Source organism: Bicyclus anynana, chromosome 15 (genome assembly GCF_947172395.1).
Source record: "Bicyclus anynana chromosome 15, ilBicAnyn1.1, whole genome shotgun sequence".
Classification (NCBI taxonomy): Eukaryota; Metazoa; Arthropoda; class Insecta; order Lepidoptera; family Nymphalidae; genus Bicyclus; species Bicyclus anynana.
The window spans coordinates 8,492,095-8,506,493 of NC_069097.1; the positions used below are offsets into that span (position 1 = coordinate 8,492,095).

Here is a 14,399-nt window from a genome sequence, read left to right on the forward strand (position 1 = left end):
AATTTTAGGTTTTCTTGGGTTGCTGGAACTCGTCCGAACAAATTCTAACGTACATGGAAAGCAGAAATTATGATACGAGCGTGGATGGTTTCATAAAACTGTGGTCAGAGTTCCACGAAAAAGCCCTCAATATGTGGGACGAAGAACTTACAGCACTTGGTCAAGAAGAGAAGCAGCCGGTTATGCTTTGGTCTTCTGAACTCACACAAGCTCACAGAATACAGAAACATTTAAGCAAGGACAGGTGAGTTCCAAGTATTTAATAATAAGTCAATTAGTTACTTTACAAACCATTTAAGAAGTTAAAATTAGTAGTAGTAGTAGTACCTTAGTAGATCAACTTTTAATGATGTTTATGATATTCTAACCTAGTGAGCTTATCTGCTGAAATTCGTAGTTACTAATAGATCCGTAACTTACCTATTTGAAATAATTTATTATTAAGTACTACTAAAATATTATGACTCAATTGGTATTGAAAAATCAATAAGCAATATATCAACTAAAATCACGCGAGTCCCTTCGTCAAAAGTTTACAGAAATAGGGATATTAACAGTAGCCTCTCAGTATATATTTAGCAGTATAGTCTATGTAAGACAAAATATTAATTTGTACAAACGAGAAGGAGATTTAAACCCACGTTTTACTAGACACAGGCATTAATTAGTTATTTCTGCGTATCGTCTCCAAAGAGTTAAAAAATTTTTTGTAGGTTTAGGTGTACTCTTCTATAACAAGATCCCCAAGACTGTGATGGACTTGCCAATGCACAACTTTAAGCAATGTGTTAAAAAACATTTACTTAGTCGAGGTTACACTATTGATGAATTCCTTAACGATAAAAGTGCTTGGAGGCCATTGGATCAGCTTCCACCTTCACACAGGAAGTAAAACTATAAGAAATTGTAATTGTTATCAATTGTAAATTATAGTACTGTATGACTTTTTTCATTTCAAAAGAGCAACTGTTGAGTTTCTTGCCGGTATCTTCTCAGCAGAACCTGCCTTCCGAACCGGTGGTAGAATCTTTACAAATAGTCAACTGACGTGTCAAAAGTGCTTGTAAATTGAGCCTACTTGAAATAAATGAATTTTGATTTTGATTTTTTGATTTTGAAAAATAGTAGTCTTTTACTTATATGCAACCCTGAGCTCTTTTTGATAGAGGGCTCTTTGGTAAAAATGGGTAGGTACCTTTTTACCGATCCTCCTCCATTCCATTTCATTTTAAATCTCCTCCATTTGTTAATCAGTATACCTAGTGGGAACGCTGTAAATATAATAGATACCTACCAGTAAATCAGTATACATAGCACAAAAATTGTTTCTACTTATATCCATGCTAGCCTCAGGTTGATCCAGCCAAAATTGTTTTGTAAGAAAGGCAATAATTCGATGATGTTTGTATAAAAAAACTATATTTTGATATTTCAGATACATAATCGAAGTATGGGAACCAATAAACAGTCCATTGCTGGTCCAGCTGATTCGTCTCGGCTATAAAGTGGTGTCCGTGCCCAAAGACATTTGGTACCTAGACCATGGCTTCTGGGGGCAGACCAAGTACTCCAACTGGAGGCGAATGTACGCTCACACTTTGCCGCGGGACCCACACATGCTTGGAGGAGAGGTCGCTGCTTGGAGTGAATATGTCGATTCACAAGGATTGGGTAATTTTGACAAATATTTAAAAATTAACTGTGAAATGACTTAACGTGAATAACACTTAGAAGGCTGTTACTATATCAGGAAATAACTCTGAACACTATGCCGTCATTTCTGAGCGGTACAGTGGTGAGTGAGCGAGTGAATGGAATTTCTCAGGTGAAAATGACGAATTACGACTAATTATAATTGTACGGCTTTGTTATAGTGTTAAAGATGATTAATAATAAATGTTAAAAATCCAAGTGCCGTACTAAAATGGAGGTGCCGGAAGTCAGAACAAACTTTTAACAATATAGGTCATTTATTACTGTATGGCATTTGTGCAATTCGTTTTGTACACATAACTTTACCCGAAAACGCCGTACATTTTACCAGCGCAGGAGTCGAAATATAAGGGTCGCAAGCCTTATTCTTCACTCGCGTACTCACCTGTACCGCTCAGTCTAAATGTCAGAAATGACGGCATAGTGCACAGAGTTATTTTCTGATATAGTAACAGCCTTCTAAGCGTTATTCAAGTTGGGGACGCAACCCTGGGACCCTTGATGTCCTCGGTCAACCAACACTGCGCTTTTCGGTACGGAGTCGCCATTCCAGCACCTTGGGACCCCCAACGTCCATCGGCTCTGCGAGCTATGTGCTTGCCCGTTGCCATTTCAGCTTCGCGACTCGCTGAGCTATGCCAGTGACTTTGGTTCTTCTGAGGATCTCGTCATTGATTCACCCTGAGCTATATAAGTGACTTTGCTTCTTCTGCGGTTTTTGCTTCTTTGCCAGCCACTAAATCAAAGTTATTTTCTAGATACCCGCGTGTGGCCGCGCACCGCCGCAGTAGCAGAGCGCCTGTGGGCGGACCCGAACAGTGGCGCCATCGCCGCAGAGTCGCGCCTGCAACGGCTGAGGGCGAGACTTGGCTCTCGAGGCATCCGTGCCGACGTACTGTCTCCGCAGTGGTGTGCCCAACACGACCAGCATTGTGTTTAGGTATGAGCGTATATAATATAAGCGTTTTTTTTTTTAATTCAGTGAAATTTTTTATTCTTCATTCGTTTTTGACGTTTGGAAAAAATTAAACACTATATTGCGGCCGTGACGTGTGGACATATACCTACTGACTGAAAAAACCTATTAATTACACCTGCTTAGCTGTGTCGTAAGCGTAACACAGTCTGTATGTTATTGGGTTCTACGTACCCATAATAATACTATCCATGGGAATTTTTAACCTCCGATGCAAAAACAGGGGTGTTATAAGTTTGACGTGTTTGTCTGTATGTCTGTCTGTCAGTCTGTCTGTGGCACCATAGCTTCCGAGCGGATGAAGCGATTTCAATTTAGTCTATTTATATGAAAGGTGACTTACGGGCGAGTGTTCTTAGACATGTTTGATGTAAATCGGTTGAGCCGTTTAAAAGTTGTGGGGGGTGAAAGTGGGGAAGAATAACCGAATGTCTGCAATGTACTCGAGTGGGGTCTCCAATGAAAGCGCACTGAAAGATAATGTAATTTCTTCGGAGGTTTTTCAAAAATTCCAATTTTATGTTATACAGTACCTACATGACTTTTTTGCGTTGTTATATGTCTAAAATATTATGTAATAATTTTAATATGATTGAATTTTCCTCTTTCATAGTAACTACGGCTTCCAGCTCAACCAAAGTCAAAGGCATTTTTGAAGACTGAAGCTCGATCGCAAAAATGGAAACATTTTTCAAAATCACTTTTGAAGCTCCTTACTATTTTCTGAGTTACTAGTATTTTTAACCAACTTAATAAAAACTTAATTTACTAAGAGAGCACATGACATAAGTCTCGATATTTTATTTTTGATCTCTATGGAGATGTAAATATTATTTAGTTTTAAGTAACAAAATGACATTATAGTATTTAGGCTAGTTGTAATATAAAAATTATAAAGACAATAGTGTAACTCTGAGAGAGATCTCATAATTTAAGAAATCTTTTATTTACTGTATTTGCATTTCAAACCTTTTTATTTCACATAAAATTATGTTAATTTTTCATTTCGTATTTGAAGAGCGATATTTTAGGTACATTTAAATAAATAAGATGGCTTACCAAATATATTAATTTATTATGTAAGTTTAGTTGTTACGATCAATTTGATTCTTATCAATTTGAGGTCCTTTACTGAAAATATATTACTTATTTAAATGATGGTTGTAAAAACAAATTCGTAACTAATTATTGTGATAATTGACACGTAGGTATTTGTAATGTTTTTCATAGAAAAGAAAGTTTTTGGTAGACTGCAATGTCACTTAATATCAGATGAAATAGCAGTCAAGGGCTAAATTGTCATAGAATAAAAATTAACCTAAAATGATTGTTATATGTTAGGATCTGCATAATATACCTACGATTAGTTCCACTGACAGCATTAGTATTTTATTACAAACACCATTTGGTATTCAGAACCATTAAGAATGAAATAAAATGAAATAAACTTATAACTTTGGTTTATTATTTCCCCGAAACGTTTATACTTTTAATCTACAGCTACAAATGAAAAATATGTATCATCTAAAAAAATTACAATAACATTTTGGCTTATATTCAGCTATCTACAATAGCTATCCTGAAATAATGCTTATGTAAAAATAAACATATCTACAAATCTATAAAATACAGTTATAATATTGACTAGAAACAGTACATACATATACATCTAAAGATAAAGTTACATTATGTTATTCCTATTCATATTTCTGTCGTTGATACCCTTTACACCCATACTGAGGTCGTTAGGTAACAATTCGTGTAAAACTGTGTCACTTCTAAAAATATTTGTGGCTATTCTCTTTGCCAGTCGTTCTGATTCGCGCAAGTCGTCATCTTTAGAATGCGATGTGAGATCGATTTCTGTATCACTTTCACTGTCGCTCGCCTCATCGTTTCGTCTGCGATATGCAAGGTTTTGTGGCTCATCTATGTCTTCTGAGGTTCCACAATGGCATGGGTTTTTTGTTATCATTCTTAAGTCTGTTGGAGCAACTTCAGAATTGTCCATTTGTGGTGGCATTAGCATCGGTGGAAACGGAAAAGGTTGCTGCATCATTCTTCCATCTTCACCATACGGCATAGATGGAGGAATTTCATGTGTTGGCATTGACGGCATGTTCTCTGTGAGATTGCCATTATGATGGTATTGTTCTGGGTGTGGAGACTTTAATTCTCCGTTTCTTTCGATTGGCTCCGGTGATTCTTTCTGTGTGGGTGATTCTCCTCCTTCCGGTGATGAATCGGGTGGCTTCGTGTGACCTGTAACATCATTTTGATTTTAAAAACATCAGCAAAAGCTTTACACAATCTTTGTATTCGTATCTATAGAAATATATCACTTTTTAATTTTCTTAATATTATTATTAGGTATTTCCCAACTATTGTGGTGTTATTATAACACGAAGTTACCTTTACTAGATCTAAAAAGTCTATAAAAAGCTAGGTTAATTATCCAGTGAAAAAGTAAAAGTTACGGTTTCTATAACGTAACGTTACGCTGGATGGTACAATACATATTACCCGTGCACATTAACTTGACACCTGGAAACAACACATCCATACAATCTCAGTACAAACATCATTCGAGCCAGGTGTCAAGTTAATCCTCACGAGCTGTACTGTCAATAAGGTGCTGGACACAAGAATACGACAGCGCCTGAGAAGTTTAATTTTCGATCCTTCTTTGTTGGAATATTGTCATCGCACTAATCGTAAGACTGTTTTGGTTAATTTAATGGGAATATTGGGCATGTTTACAAGAAATTTAGGTCGTAGTTTTAGAGATCTAGGCCGAAATATTAATTTTTGGAGATTATTATTATCATTAAATATAAACGATAATTACGATACCTAATGGTGTTTTTATAGACATTAAAAGTCATAAAACTTAACGAAAAAAAGAACATGAAAATTGACTAAATAGTGGCTTCGTTTACTGTAGTAAACTTAGACTGTAGTATTGCCCACCCCAGAATTGACCTGTGCCCACCCTAGGATACTGGACTAACGATATGGAATTCTATAGTGATACTAATAATAGACTTGATGTCGGGGTCAGGCCCACCCTAGGATATAATCCTAGATACGCCAACGGTGATAATGGTTTTTACTCTAATGATCACTATCAGAAATGTTAATGACAAAATGTCATTTACCAACTGCGTCAAAGATAGTGAATAAGCCTGCAGAACGGACATGCTCTTCGTGGCATGGCAGTGCAGGCATTCATTTCCAAGCTCCAAGTTCCTACTGAAAAATTCTTGGAAGATAGATATGTTCAATATTTGATAGCCAGACTCAGGACTCGAACCCTGGAGACATTTTCTTCCTAAAACCTATAACGCACTTGGCCAGGTTGTTGACCGTTGTGCCTAGGTACTTCGGAGTAGGTCCCCGCTGGACTGCCCAGGACCTCATGATCGGAAACCGCCTAAACTTGGACCAATGAGGCTTTGTCAGTTTTTTTTAATTTATACATTGCGTGTATATAGCTAACCTTGTAAACCAAGAGGCGGAGTGCCAAGCCCCAAGCATCGCATTCTCCACGCATCTTGAAGAAGTTGCAGTCGAGCTTGCTTCCGCCATTTTGCGCGACGATTTTGGAACCATACCTTTAATTAAAAACATTGATTTACAAATCAACTATTACTTATTACCTGCAGGTTTGGATAATGTTAACAAGTCATTGATTGCCCAAGGACCCTACAGTATGGTAGGAGACCAAAAAAGGCAAAAGCAAAATCCGTTTAATTCAAGTAGGCTTAGTTTACAAGCACTTTTTAAATGTCAACTTGTGCCTATCTGTAACTAGACTCTAGTATCAGTTTGGAAGGCAGCTAGCATCGTACATCGGGAGATTATTCGCCATTAATACTCAGTCATGAGGGACTGGAGAGAGAACTGATGCAGACTGGTAAGTACGATCGTAAGATACCAACTCAAGTTTCAGGTGAATGATCTAGAACTAGATAAATGGATTCCAATTCAAACTCCTGTCCTGAAACGGTGGTTTTGAAATCTCATTATCTGCATTTAAATTTCAACATTAATGTAAAACATTAACGTAAAGAAAATCTTTTTTATTATTAAAATTAAAAATTTATTTAAAAAACCCATGCCATTACGAGATATTTGAGCGTGCCAAACGACAAGCAAGTGTCAGCGAGTGGTCAGAACTCCCGAATGAAGAACCTCCTCACAATACCCGTCGTCTTATGAATCACTACCTTCTGTAAACGATCCTTAATCCAACAGTCAAACGAAAGCTTCTTCCAAAGTGTTGAAAAGCTGTTCGCCAAAAGACAATTGATTGGAAGTACTTTCGGAAAAATCACAGTTGGCTGAATATAAGTTTATTTTTACTTTTACACCATTAAGACTGCGACTTACTCTAAAGTTATTCCTATTAAAGTTACGACTCTAATACACGCAGTTGAGAATATGCGGGATTATCCAACTCTAAATAATAATCTAATATATCTATTAATATAAAGACTGTATACTGTGACTGTGTAAATATGTTTTAAGTATTTGAAGTAAAAAGTAGATTTACACACGTGAACAATCGTCTTGTCTCTCGTCACTTTGCGATGCAAGTGCCACGTTAAGTCTTTGTTAATGTGCCTGTAATTTAACTCACAAACATACGCTTCAAAGCTGAACACATCAATGTCGCGCAGTGTTTTCCCAGGCCAACTCTGCCACAAATAAGCTCTACTACTACAAATCTGATTTGGCATTTAGCTTCAACGTAGCATCTCAAGTAAACTAAAGGCTTCAGGAAAGGTTGGAAGGTAGCAAGAGAAAACAGCGTCAGTTACTTAATGTTGTTTTTTTATCAAGATCAGATGGCATGTCATTGATGTCATGGAAGATGGGTAGGCCTTTGGTGTGGAACGCAACTAGCGTGGATACCCTTACGCCTTTACACTTTCCTGGCACGATGGGCTGTGGCGTGGCTACTGCATCAACAGAGACCCTCAAGCAAATACAGCAAACTCGTATTTGAGCCGTTTGCGGTCGAAACACTAGGTCCATGGGGTCCAAATACTCGCAAAGCGATTAATCGACACCTACCGTGACAGGAAGGCTGCCCTATATTTAGGTCAGAGAATTAGTATGCCATACAACGTGGCAATACTTCCAGCCTTCTGGGCACTTTAACTTCGATTCGGATGAATTCTACGACGCCTAAGTTCCTCATTCGCACAAAAAAAGAGATACGTTAAAACCCAGCGTTGGGTTTATTTCTTGATCTATTTCTGAGGCCCAAAATTAAAAATGCAACACTGCTCGATAAAAAAACCTCGTGTTTTAAAAACGTTGTGGAAACATATACTTGGGAATGCATTTGTTGTATTTGAACGCTTTTTTAATATGATCATCATTATTGATACTAATCTTAACCAAGATTTTTTAAATTTCTGTCTGTCCGGACTAATCTTTGAAACGTGCAACGGCTGAAACCATTTTAACGGTACTTTGACTGGAAGTTAGAGGTTACGGAGCAACACATGGTCTACTTTTTAACACGTAAAAATCCTCCATGGAAAAACTGAAATTTACGTACCTAGAGGAAGTCGCGAACATCCGCTAGTCCGCTAGTATTCAATAAAATAGCTAATACATAAATAGTTCATATCGGTTCAAACCATAGAAACGTTATTATGTTAAAATGCCTCCACATCTTTATATCTACATCCTTTGTTTTAATTTGACTATAAATGTTATACCGTGCCGAGCCGTGATAGCCCAGTAGAAATGACCTCTGCCTCCGATTCCGGAAGGTGTGGGATCGAATCCGATCCGGGGCGTGCACCTCCAACTTTTCAGTTGTGTTAAGAGAGATTTAATAACACGTGTCTCTAACGGTGAAGGAAAACATCGTGAGGAAACCGGCATACCAGAGAATTTTCTTAATTCTCTGCGTGAATCTAAAATTGTCTCTCTATAACCTCAATAACATAAATGTCACCTGGAGTATGAGGAGGTAACAACCAAAATTGTTGTTAAGAATGCCTTTAACATGAAAATAATTTCTTTCAAGTAATATGCTCTACAATGTGCAGTCCTAAAGTCACAAATGCGCAATCGCTCTGAGATTTAGCGCCTCATCTACCTACTATAATTTCCCTGACAATCTAATCTTTAAACCGGTACATATTAACGCTACTTGGCGGCAAAAACAATAGCTTGACTGTTGTAATGTACAGTAATCTTCAGACCCGAAAAATATTAATTTTGTTTGACAAGCAGGACTATTATATCTACACTAAACTTCAGACCGGAATATAAATGCTGCTGCAAAAGAAACAAAAGCTTTACTAATGGATAGATATACCTACCTACAACCTAATCTTCAGACCGGAACATATTATTCATGTGTGCAAGAATTATGAGCTCTATTACAATATCTAAAGTCATATTTAGACCAGAAAATATTAATGCTGCTCTGTAGTAGAAATAACAGATCTACTACTATATATCTACACTAATTTTTAGAGCGGAACATATTAATGTTGCTTAGCGCCAGAAATTAAAGTTCGACTACTAACTACACGAATGTTCAGACCATAAAATATATATACCCACTGATTTTTGGCAGAAATAATAAATGTTAATAATAAATGTTGGAATAACATTCCTCCTCCATTGAAAAACCTAAAATCTAAATTAGCATTTAAAAAACTTTTAAAGAAATTTTTACTTGAAAAGCAGATTGAATTCCAACACCATGTGGCGGAGTTTTCCTTCATATAGGTAAAAATATATAATAAATATTTGTAAATACTATAATATATGATATAACTATGTAATTTTGTTTTTAGTTTTTTAATTCACACGTTGTTACTTTTAGAATGCTGTTTTATTGTTTTTCCCTTTTTATTTTTAGTTAGATATAATGTATTATTTTAAGTTTTACTTGTATTGTTTATTTTGGTTAATGAGGTTGTTGTGTGCTGTGTTTGTGGCGGCATCTGGTCAACGGTTCCAACTGAAAACCAGCGCTGCATGCTCTTTTTATTTAAAGACTATGTAGCATATGCTGAATTGGGGCCATTTATTGGGTTATGCCACACATCGCAGGGTATTGTCCTGTCATATTATTTAATATGACAATATTATTTGTTAGCATTATATGTTGTGTGTTGTGTGGCATAATGCTGTAATAAAGATTTTTTCTTTCTTTCTTTCTTTTTTCTAAATAAGAGCTCTACTACAATATCTACACTACTTTTAGACTGGAATATATTAATGTTGCTTGGCGCCAGAAATAAGAGTTCGACTAATATATCTACACTAATCTTCAGACCGGTAAATATATATACTGTTTTTTGGCAGAATTATGAGCCAAACTACGATATCTACACGAATCCTCAGACTAGAACTTATTAATGTTCTTTGGCGCTAGAAATATGAGTTCGACTACTATGTACCTATATCTACACTAATCTTCAGACCGAAAAATATATTATATACTGCTTTGTGGCAGAAATAAGAGCTCTAACTACGATATCTACACTAATCTTTATACTGGAACATATTGATGCCGCTGCTTCAGAAATAAAAGCTCTTATTAGGTAGGTATATTATCTAAACTTCAGACCAGAACATACACATATCAATGTTGTTGCGTAAGAAATAATACCACTTTAACTACGAATAGGTACTATGTATATTTCCTACTACATTGCTGCATTTTCTTGCTAATGTTGATGAGTTATAACAACACTGGGTTTTATGATAGTTAAAACCATACCTGGACTCTTGCTTCCGAAAGGCTGATTCTCAAAGCAACTTCCTCCCGTAAGAACACATCGGGGTAATGTGTTTTCTGGAACAACGACTCGAGTTCGCTCAGCTGTTGAGGGGTAAAGGTAGTCCTGTTCCTCCTTTGACGACGCCTCCCAAACATGTACTCAGTCAAAAGGTCTCCTGGCAACGGAGATAAATATGGACCGGCCATTTTTATAAATATATCCTATACCATAAAGTTTGGAAAAATTCTTTTAAATCGAGAATTTGATTAGTTTTAGTAAATTCATTGTATTTTATTTATTCTTATTATATCACTGTTTGAAGTTAGCAAAAAAGTTCGGAAAACTCAAAATAATACACACAAAAGTTTAGGGGTTCTAAAAAGTCCTCCAACAGAGCGTTACAGTACTACACTGTTTGAATAAGAGAAATTATTCCGGTATAAACTACCCTGGCTCCACCCCCCGGCGATATAATGGGGGTGCGCGATTGGCCGAACGCCCGGGGGATGGAGGAGTCAGCCAATCGTATCGCTCCGTTAGGGGTTGTATTTAAAATAGGTGTAGATTGAGTTATGGCGTATCCGTAAATATAAATTTTGTATAAATGCGGTTAATTTCGCGCTGGAACTGTTAATGAAATATTGAAAGCCTCCGTTTTTTTTATTTTGCAATAGTGGCTTGTTATTTTTTTGTACAATTAAGTACACGCAAATTAAATGTATTTAGGGTTGACGGTTGGAAAAAAGTTTCAAAACTCAATATACTTGGTCTAATGTGTTTTTTTTAAATTTGTCTAATTAATTTTAATGAATCTAATTTATATCTCCCTAAATATCGAATTTCATAAATAAATGAATAACCTTTCTCCGGCTTATAAACTTTTACGGGCAGGACCGGGCTTCGATTTTTTTTTAACTGTTACCACCACACCGGCAAAGGCATCATACGTTAAAGCGTTTGGCACGAACTCAGTCCGAGTTTCATACTGTATTCATTTATAAATGTAGGTATAACTTATAGTTTAATAAAAACATACCAATCAAATTAAGAACCTCCTCATTTTTAAAGTCGGTTAAAAAGCAAGATGTACTTGAGCGAGCGATGTTACTAATTGTATTTTCCAAAGTGTATATCGGTCCTATTTTTTATCCAAATCATTGTAATACCAGTAATTATGCAAGCAAACTGTTATAAAGCAGATGCAATACGTGAAAAATTGATTCAGATTTACCTACTTCAAAATATGTATATAAGTTTTTTCCTACAAACAGAAATATAAAAATTCCGATTAAAAAGAATATTTAGTTCATAGCCGACTAAGTTCCAAGTACATAAGCTTTAGAAACAGGCTCAAAGAAACCTTAGTACTATTAATACGATAATTAAAATACTTTTATGCTCACCTACTTACTCGCACTATTCATAATATAAAGTAGTAAAAAGCAAAAACACAGCACTGAGTGCATCTTAAAAACAACGTTGTAAAAGCATTCCGCCTCGGGGCATATTCTTAATTATGTAGAGTCAGCAAAATATAATTGTCAAACAAAAAGAAATACAAACCCTCTCTATAAAGGAGAGAAGCCATGTACCATTCTCGCAAAGTAGAAGACCATTTGGCCTGCTAAATTAAATTTCCAAATTTCTACTACTTGTAAATATATATACATGACGTAGGTTGTGATTTCAGAGTCCATTATTTTTGTCATGAATATTAAAAGCAGTTTATATTAATAAAAATGACTACTACTACTACTAATCCCTACTGTATATTCTACTGTGCAGTAATTAATTGTGGTAGAATCTTTACAAATAGTCAACTGAGTATCAAAAGTGCTTGTAAACTGAGCCTACTTGAAATAAAAGAATTTTGAATTTAATTTCTCTCTTTCTTAGATCAGTAATTTTATCGGCAATCATACCTTTCAGATTACTTACCACTGCAAAGCTGTTTGGCCACATCATGGAGGTCGTACTTCTCTGGACGAGATCTGTTACAAAAAGCTCTACGAGTAGGTACTACGAGTAGGTTTCACTTTTTTAATTATAATCGTATTAAACTTAAATCTTAAATCCGTTAATTTAGTTTTGGGAAAAAGTTCAGTATCTAGTTAAGGTTGAAAAAAATTATTGCCTCGCAATGTTCTAAAAGTTAGTAGTTTTCATGTTTCAGACAAGTTTTATGTCTATTCGTTGGCGGCGTTACTCGATGTCGTCAAAGGAACGAAACAAACGAGTTCGCTAAGTGGGTTGCAGATAACGGAAGCTGCGATTACGAAGAGCAAATGAATGTTACTGCCCGCACCCCTCATCCCCGCTGCAGGGGTGACAAATCTTTGATATATATACATACAAATAAGGGAGTTTTGCACTATTTTAATAGATATTTAATAATTATTATTTTGAAAAATACAACCGACTTTATAACGTTAGCGTACCCACGAAACTAAAAGGGTAAAATAACATTATAATATTTACTACCTATTGATCACTTTGAAGTCGGTGCTAAGCCTGTAATCTTCAAATGAATTTTCTGTGTGAAGTTCCAAGACGTGCCTATCGTAAGATTTTTTCTCAGACAATCTTTTTGAATGTTATGTGGTTTTTATTACAGTAACTTTCTAATAAAAGAAAAATTATAAAAATCGGACTACTCAGTAAAATGTAACAGATGTTCATACATAAAGAAATATATATATATATATATATATATACACGTCGAATTGTGAAAATGGTTTTAAATTTCCATTGTATAATTTGAGTTAATGCTTGACAAAACTATGAGATAGAAAATAGATGAATTACCATTACGAGTAGTTTGATGATTCTTTCCTTGACAGACTTAATGATGTCATATTTTTCATATGCTAGATGACCTAAGACTCAGATAAAATGCGAATTTTTCATTTCCATAGTTCTAATTGACGGCCTGTGCAAATGGCTCTCCATCGGAAGCGAAAAAGCATGGCCACAAAATGTTGCCTTAAATCCATCAAACTGAGGTGTTTGTGTTAAGCCTCTTGTGCCTCTGTGATTACACACAGCAACGCTTTTAAGGACGAGCTCTTTCACAAGAAGCTCTACCTAGTTATATACGTGTAGTTGGCATCGTCATAGTAATTTTGGCTGATAGACAACCACTACTGTGCTGGTCACAGACCTCTTCTCTTGAAAGAACTTCCAATAACCCGGTCTTGAATCGTAGGTACGCATCCAGCGGCCTAGTGGGGTTTAGACCAACACAGAGCTTAACGGTGCGGGGTAGCCATTCCAGCATCTTGGGACCCCAACGTCCATCATCTCTTCGAACTATGTTCCCGGTCTATTACCATTTCAGCCTCGCAGCTTGATGTGTGGTGATACTTTTGTGGATATCCTTATTTATCATGAAGTATGAAGCATATTTATTACGATGATTCTATTAATTCAGATATATGTATATTGGATAAATAATAAATTAAATTTATTTATAGTAAACAACTACACGCAAAAATATTCGTAATACAAAAGTAATTAAGGGCAACCCAAAGGCAGCCCTGGGCGGGCGGCACCCACCGCAGTGGCGCTAAACGAGTTTCCGCAAACATTTTAATGAATAACACCTCCCCGCGCGCACCGCACCTCCCCCCTCCCCCCACCGCAGCCTGCAATGCGCTAATTAAACATTCGAGCCATATTGTTTCAGATACGATGCTGGATTTCGTTGCCTTACGGATAATGCGCTGATTAAATTTGGGCTTAATTAAACACGGGCTAAAGTAATGAGAAAAATAATTGGAATTTCCGTTTCCATATGTTAATAAAAACCTCTGTCTGTACGTCTATATGTGTAAGTAGGTAGAGGTACGTGTATTTGTATGACGACCTCTCTGACGTAGTTGCTAGTGCTGCGGTTCTCAACAGAGAGGTCCTGGGTCTGTACCCATGTGGCACGTCGATTCTTTTTC

General features: G+C 36.3%; 2 protein-coding genes across 4 annotated transcripts in view; one reads left to right on the top strand and one right to left on the bottom strand.

Moving 5' to 3' along the window:
- LOC112051731 (chitooligosaccharidolytic beta-N-acetylglucosaminidase) overlaps positions 1-4,143 on the top strand; it is a 31,090-nt gene extending 26,947 nt beyond the window's left edge. For 2 of the 3 annotated variants that reach the window (XM_024090514.2, XM_024090522.2), the window contains exons 8-11: positions 9-244; positions 1,436-1,671; positions 2,472-2,653; positions 3,303-4,143. In XM_024090514.2, the coding sequence (XP_023946282.1) occupies positions 9-244; positions 1,436-1,671; positions 2,472-2,653 (654 nt within the window). In that variant the 3' untranslated portion in view covers positions 3,303-4,143. The remainder of the gene's footprint in view (positions 1-8; positions 245-1,435; positions 1,672-2,471; positions 2,654-3,302) is intronic. The other variant, XM_024090526.2, reaches the window with a different exon arrangement.
- Positions 4,144-4,286: 143 nt separating this feature from the next.
- Positions 4,287-10,850, bottom strand: LOC112051755 (retinal homeobox protein Rx1). The gene is made up of 3 exons (XM_024090537.2): positions 10,452-10,850; positions 6,189-6,303; positions 4,287-4,951 (listed from the first exon to the last, which is right to left on the bottom strand). The coding sequence occupies exons 1-3, from the start codon at positions 10,656-10,658 to the stop codon at positions 4,371-4,373; spliced, it is 903 nt and encodes a 300-aa protein (XP_023946305.1). The 5' UTR covers positions 10,659-10,850; the 3' UTR covers positions 4,287-4,370.
- Between the last annotated feature and the right edge of the window lie 3,549 nt (positions 10,851-14,399).

What these genes read in the sequence shown, in the direction of transcription:
- LOC112051755 (XM_024090537.2), bottom strand. Translation starts at nt 10,658, where the DNA reads ATGGCCGGTCCATATTTATCTCCGTTGCCAGGAGACCTTTTGACTGAG. An exon ending in TTTCGGAAGCAAGAGTCCAG is followed by an intron (nt 6,304 to 10,451) that starts GTATGGTTTTAA and finishes TTTTAATTAAAG; the next exon opens with GTATGGTTCCAAAATCGTCG. An exon ending in TCCGCCTCTTGGTTTACAAG is followed by an intron (nt 4,952 to 6,188) that starts GTTAGCTATATA and finishes ATGATGTTACAG; the next exon opens with GTCACACGAAGCCACCCGAT.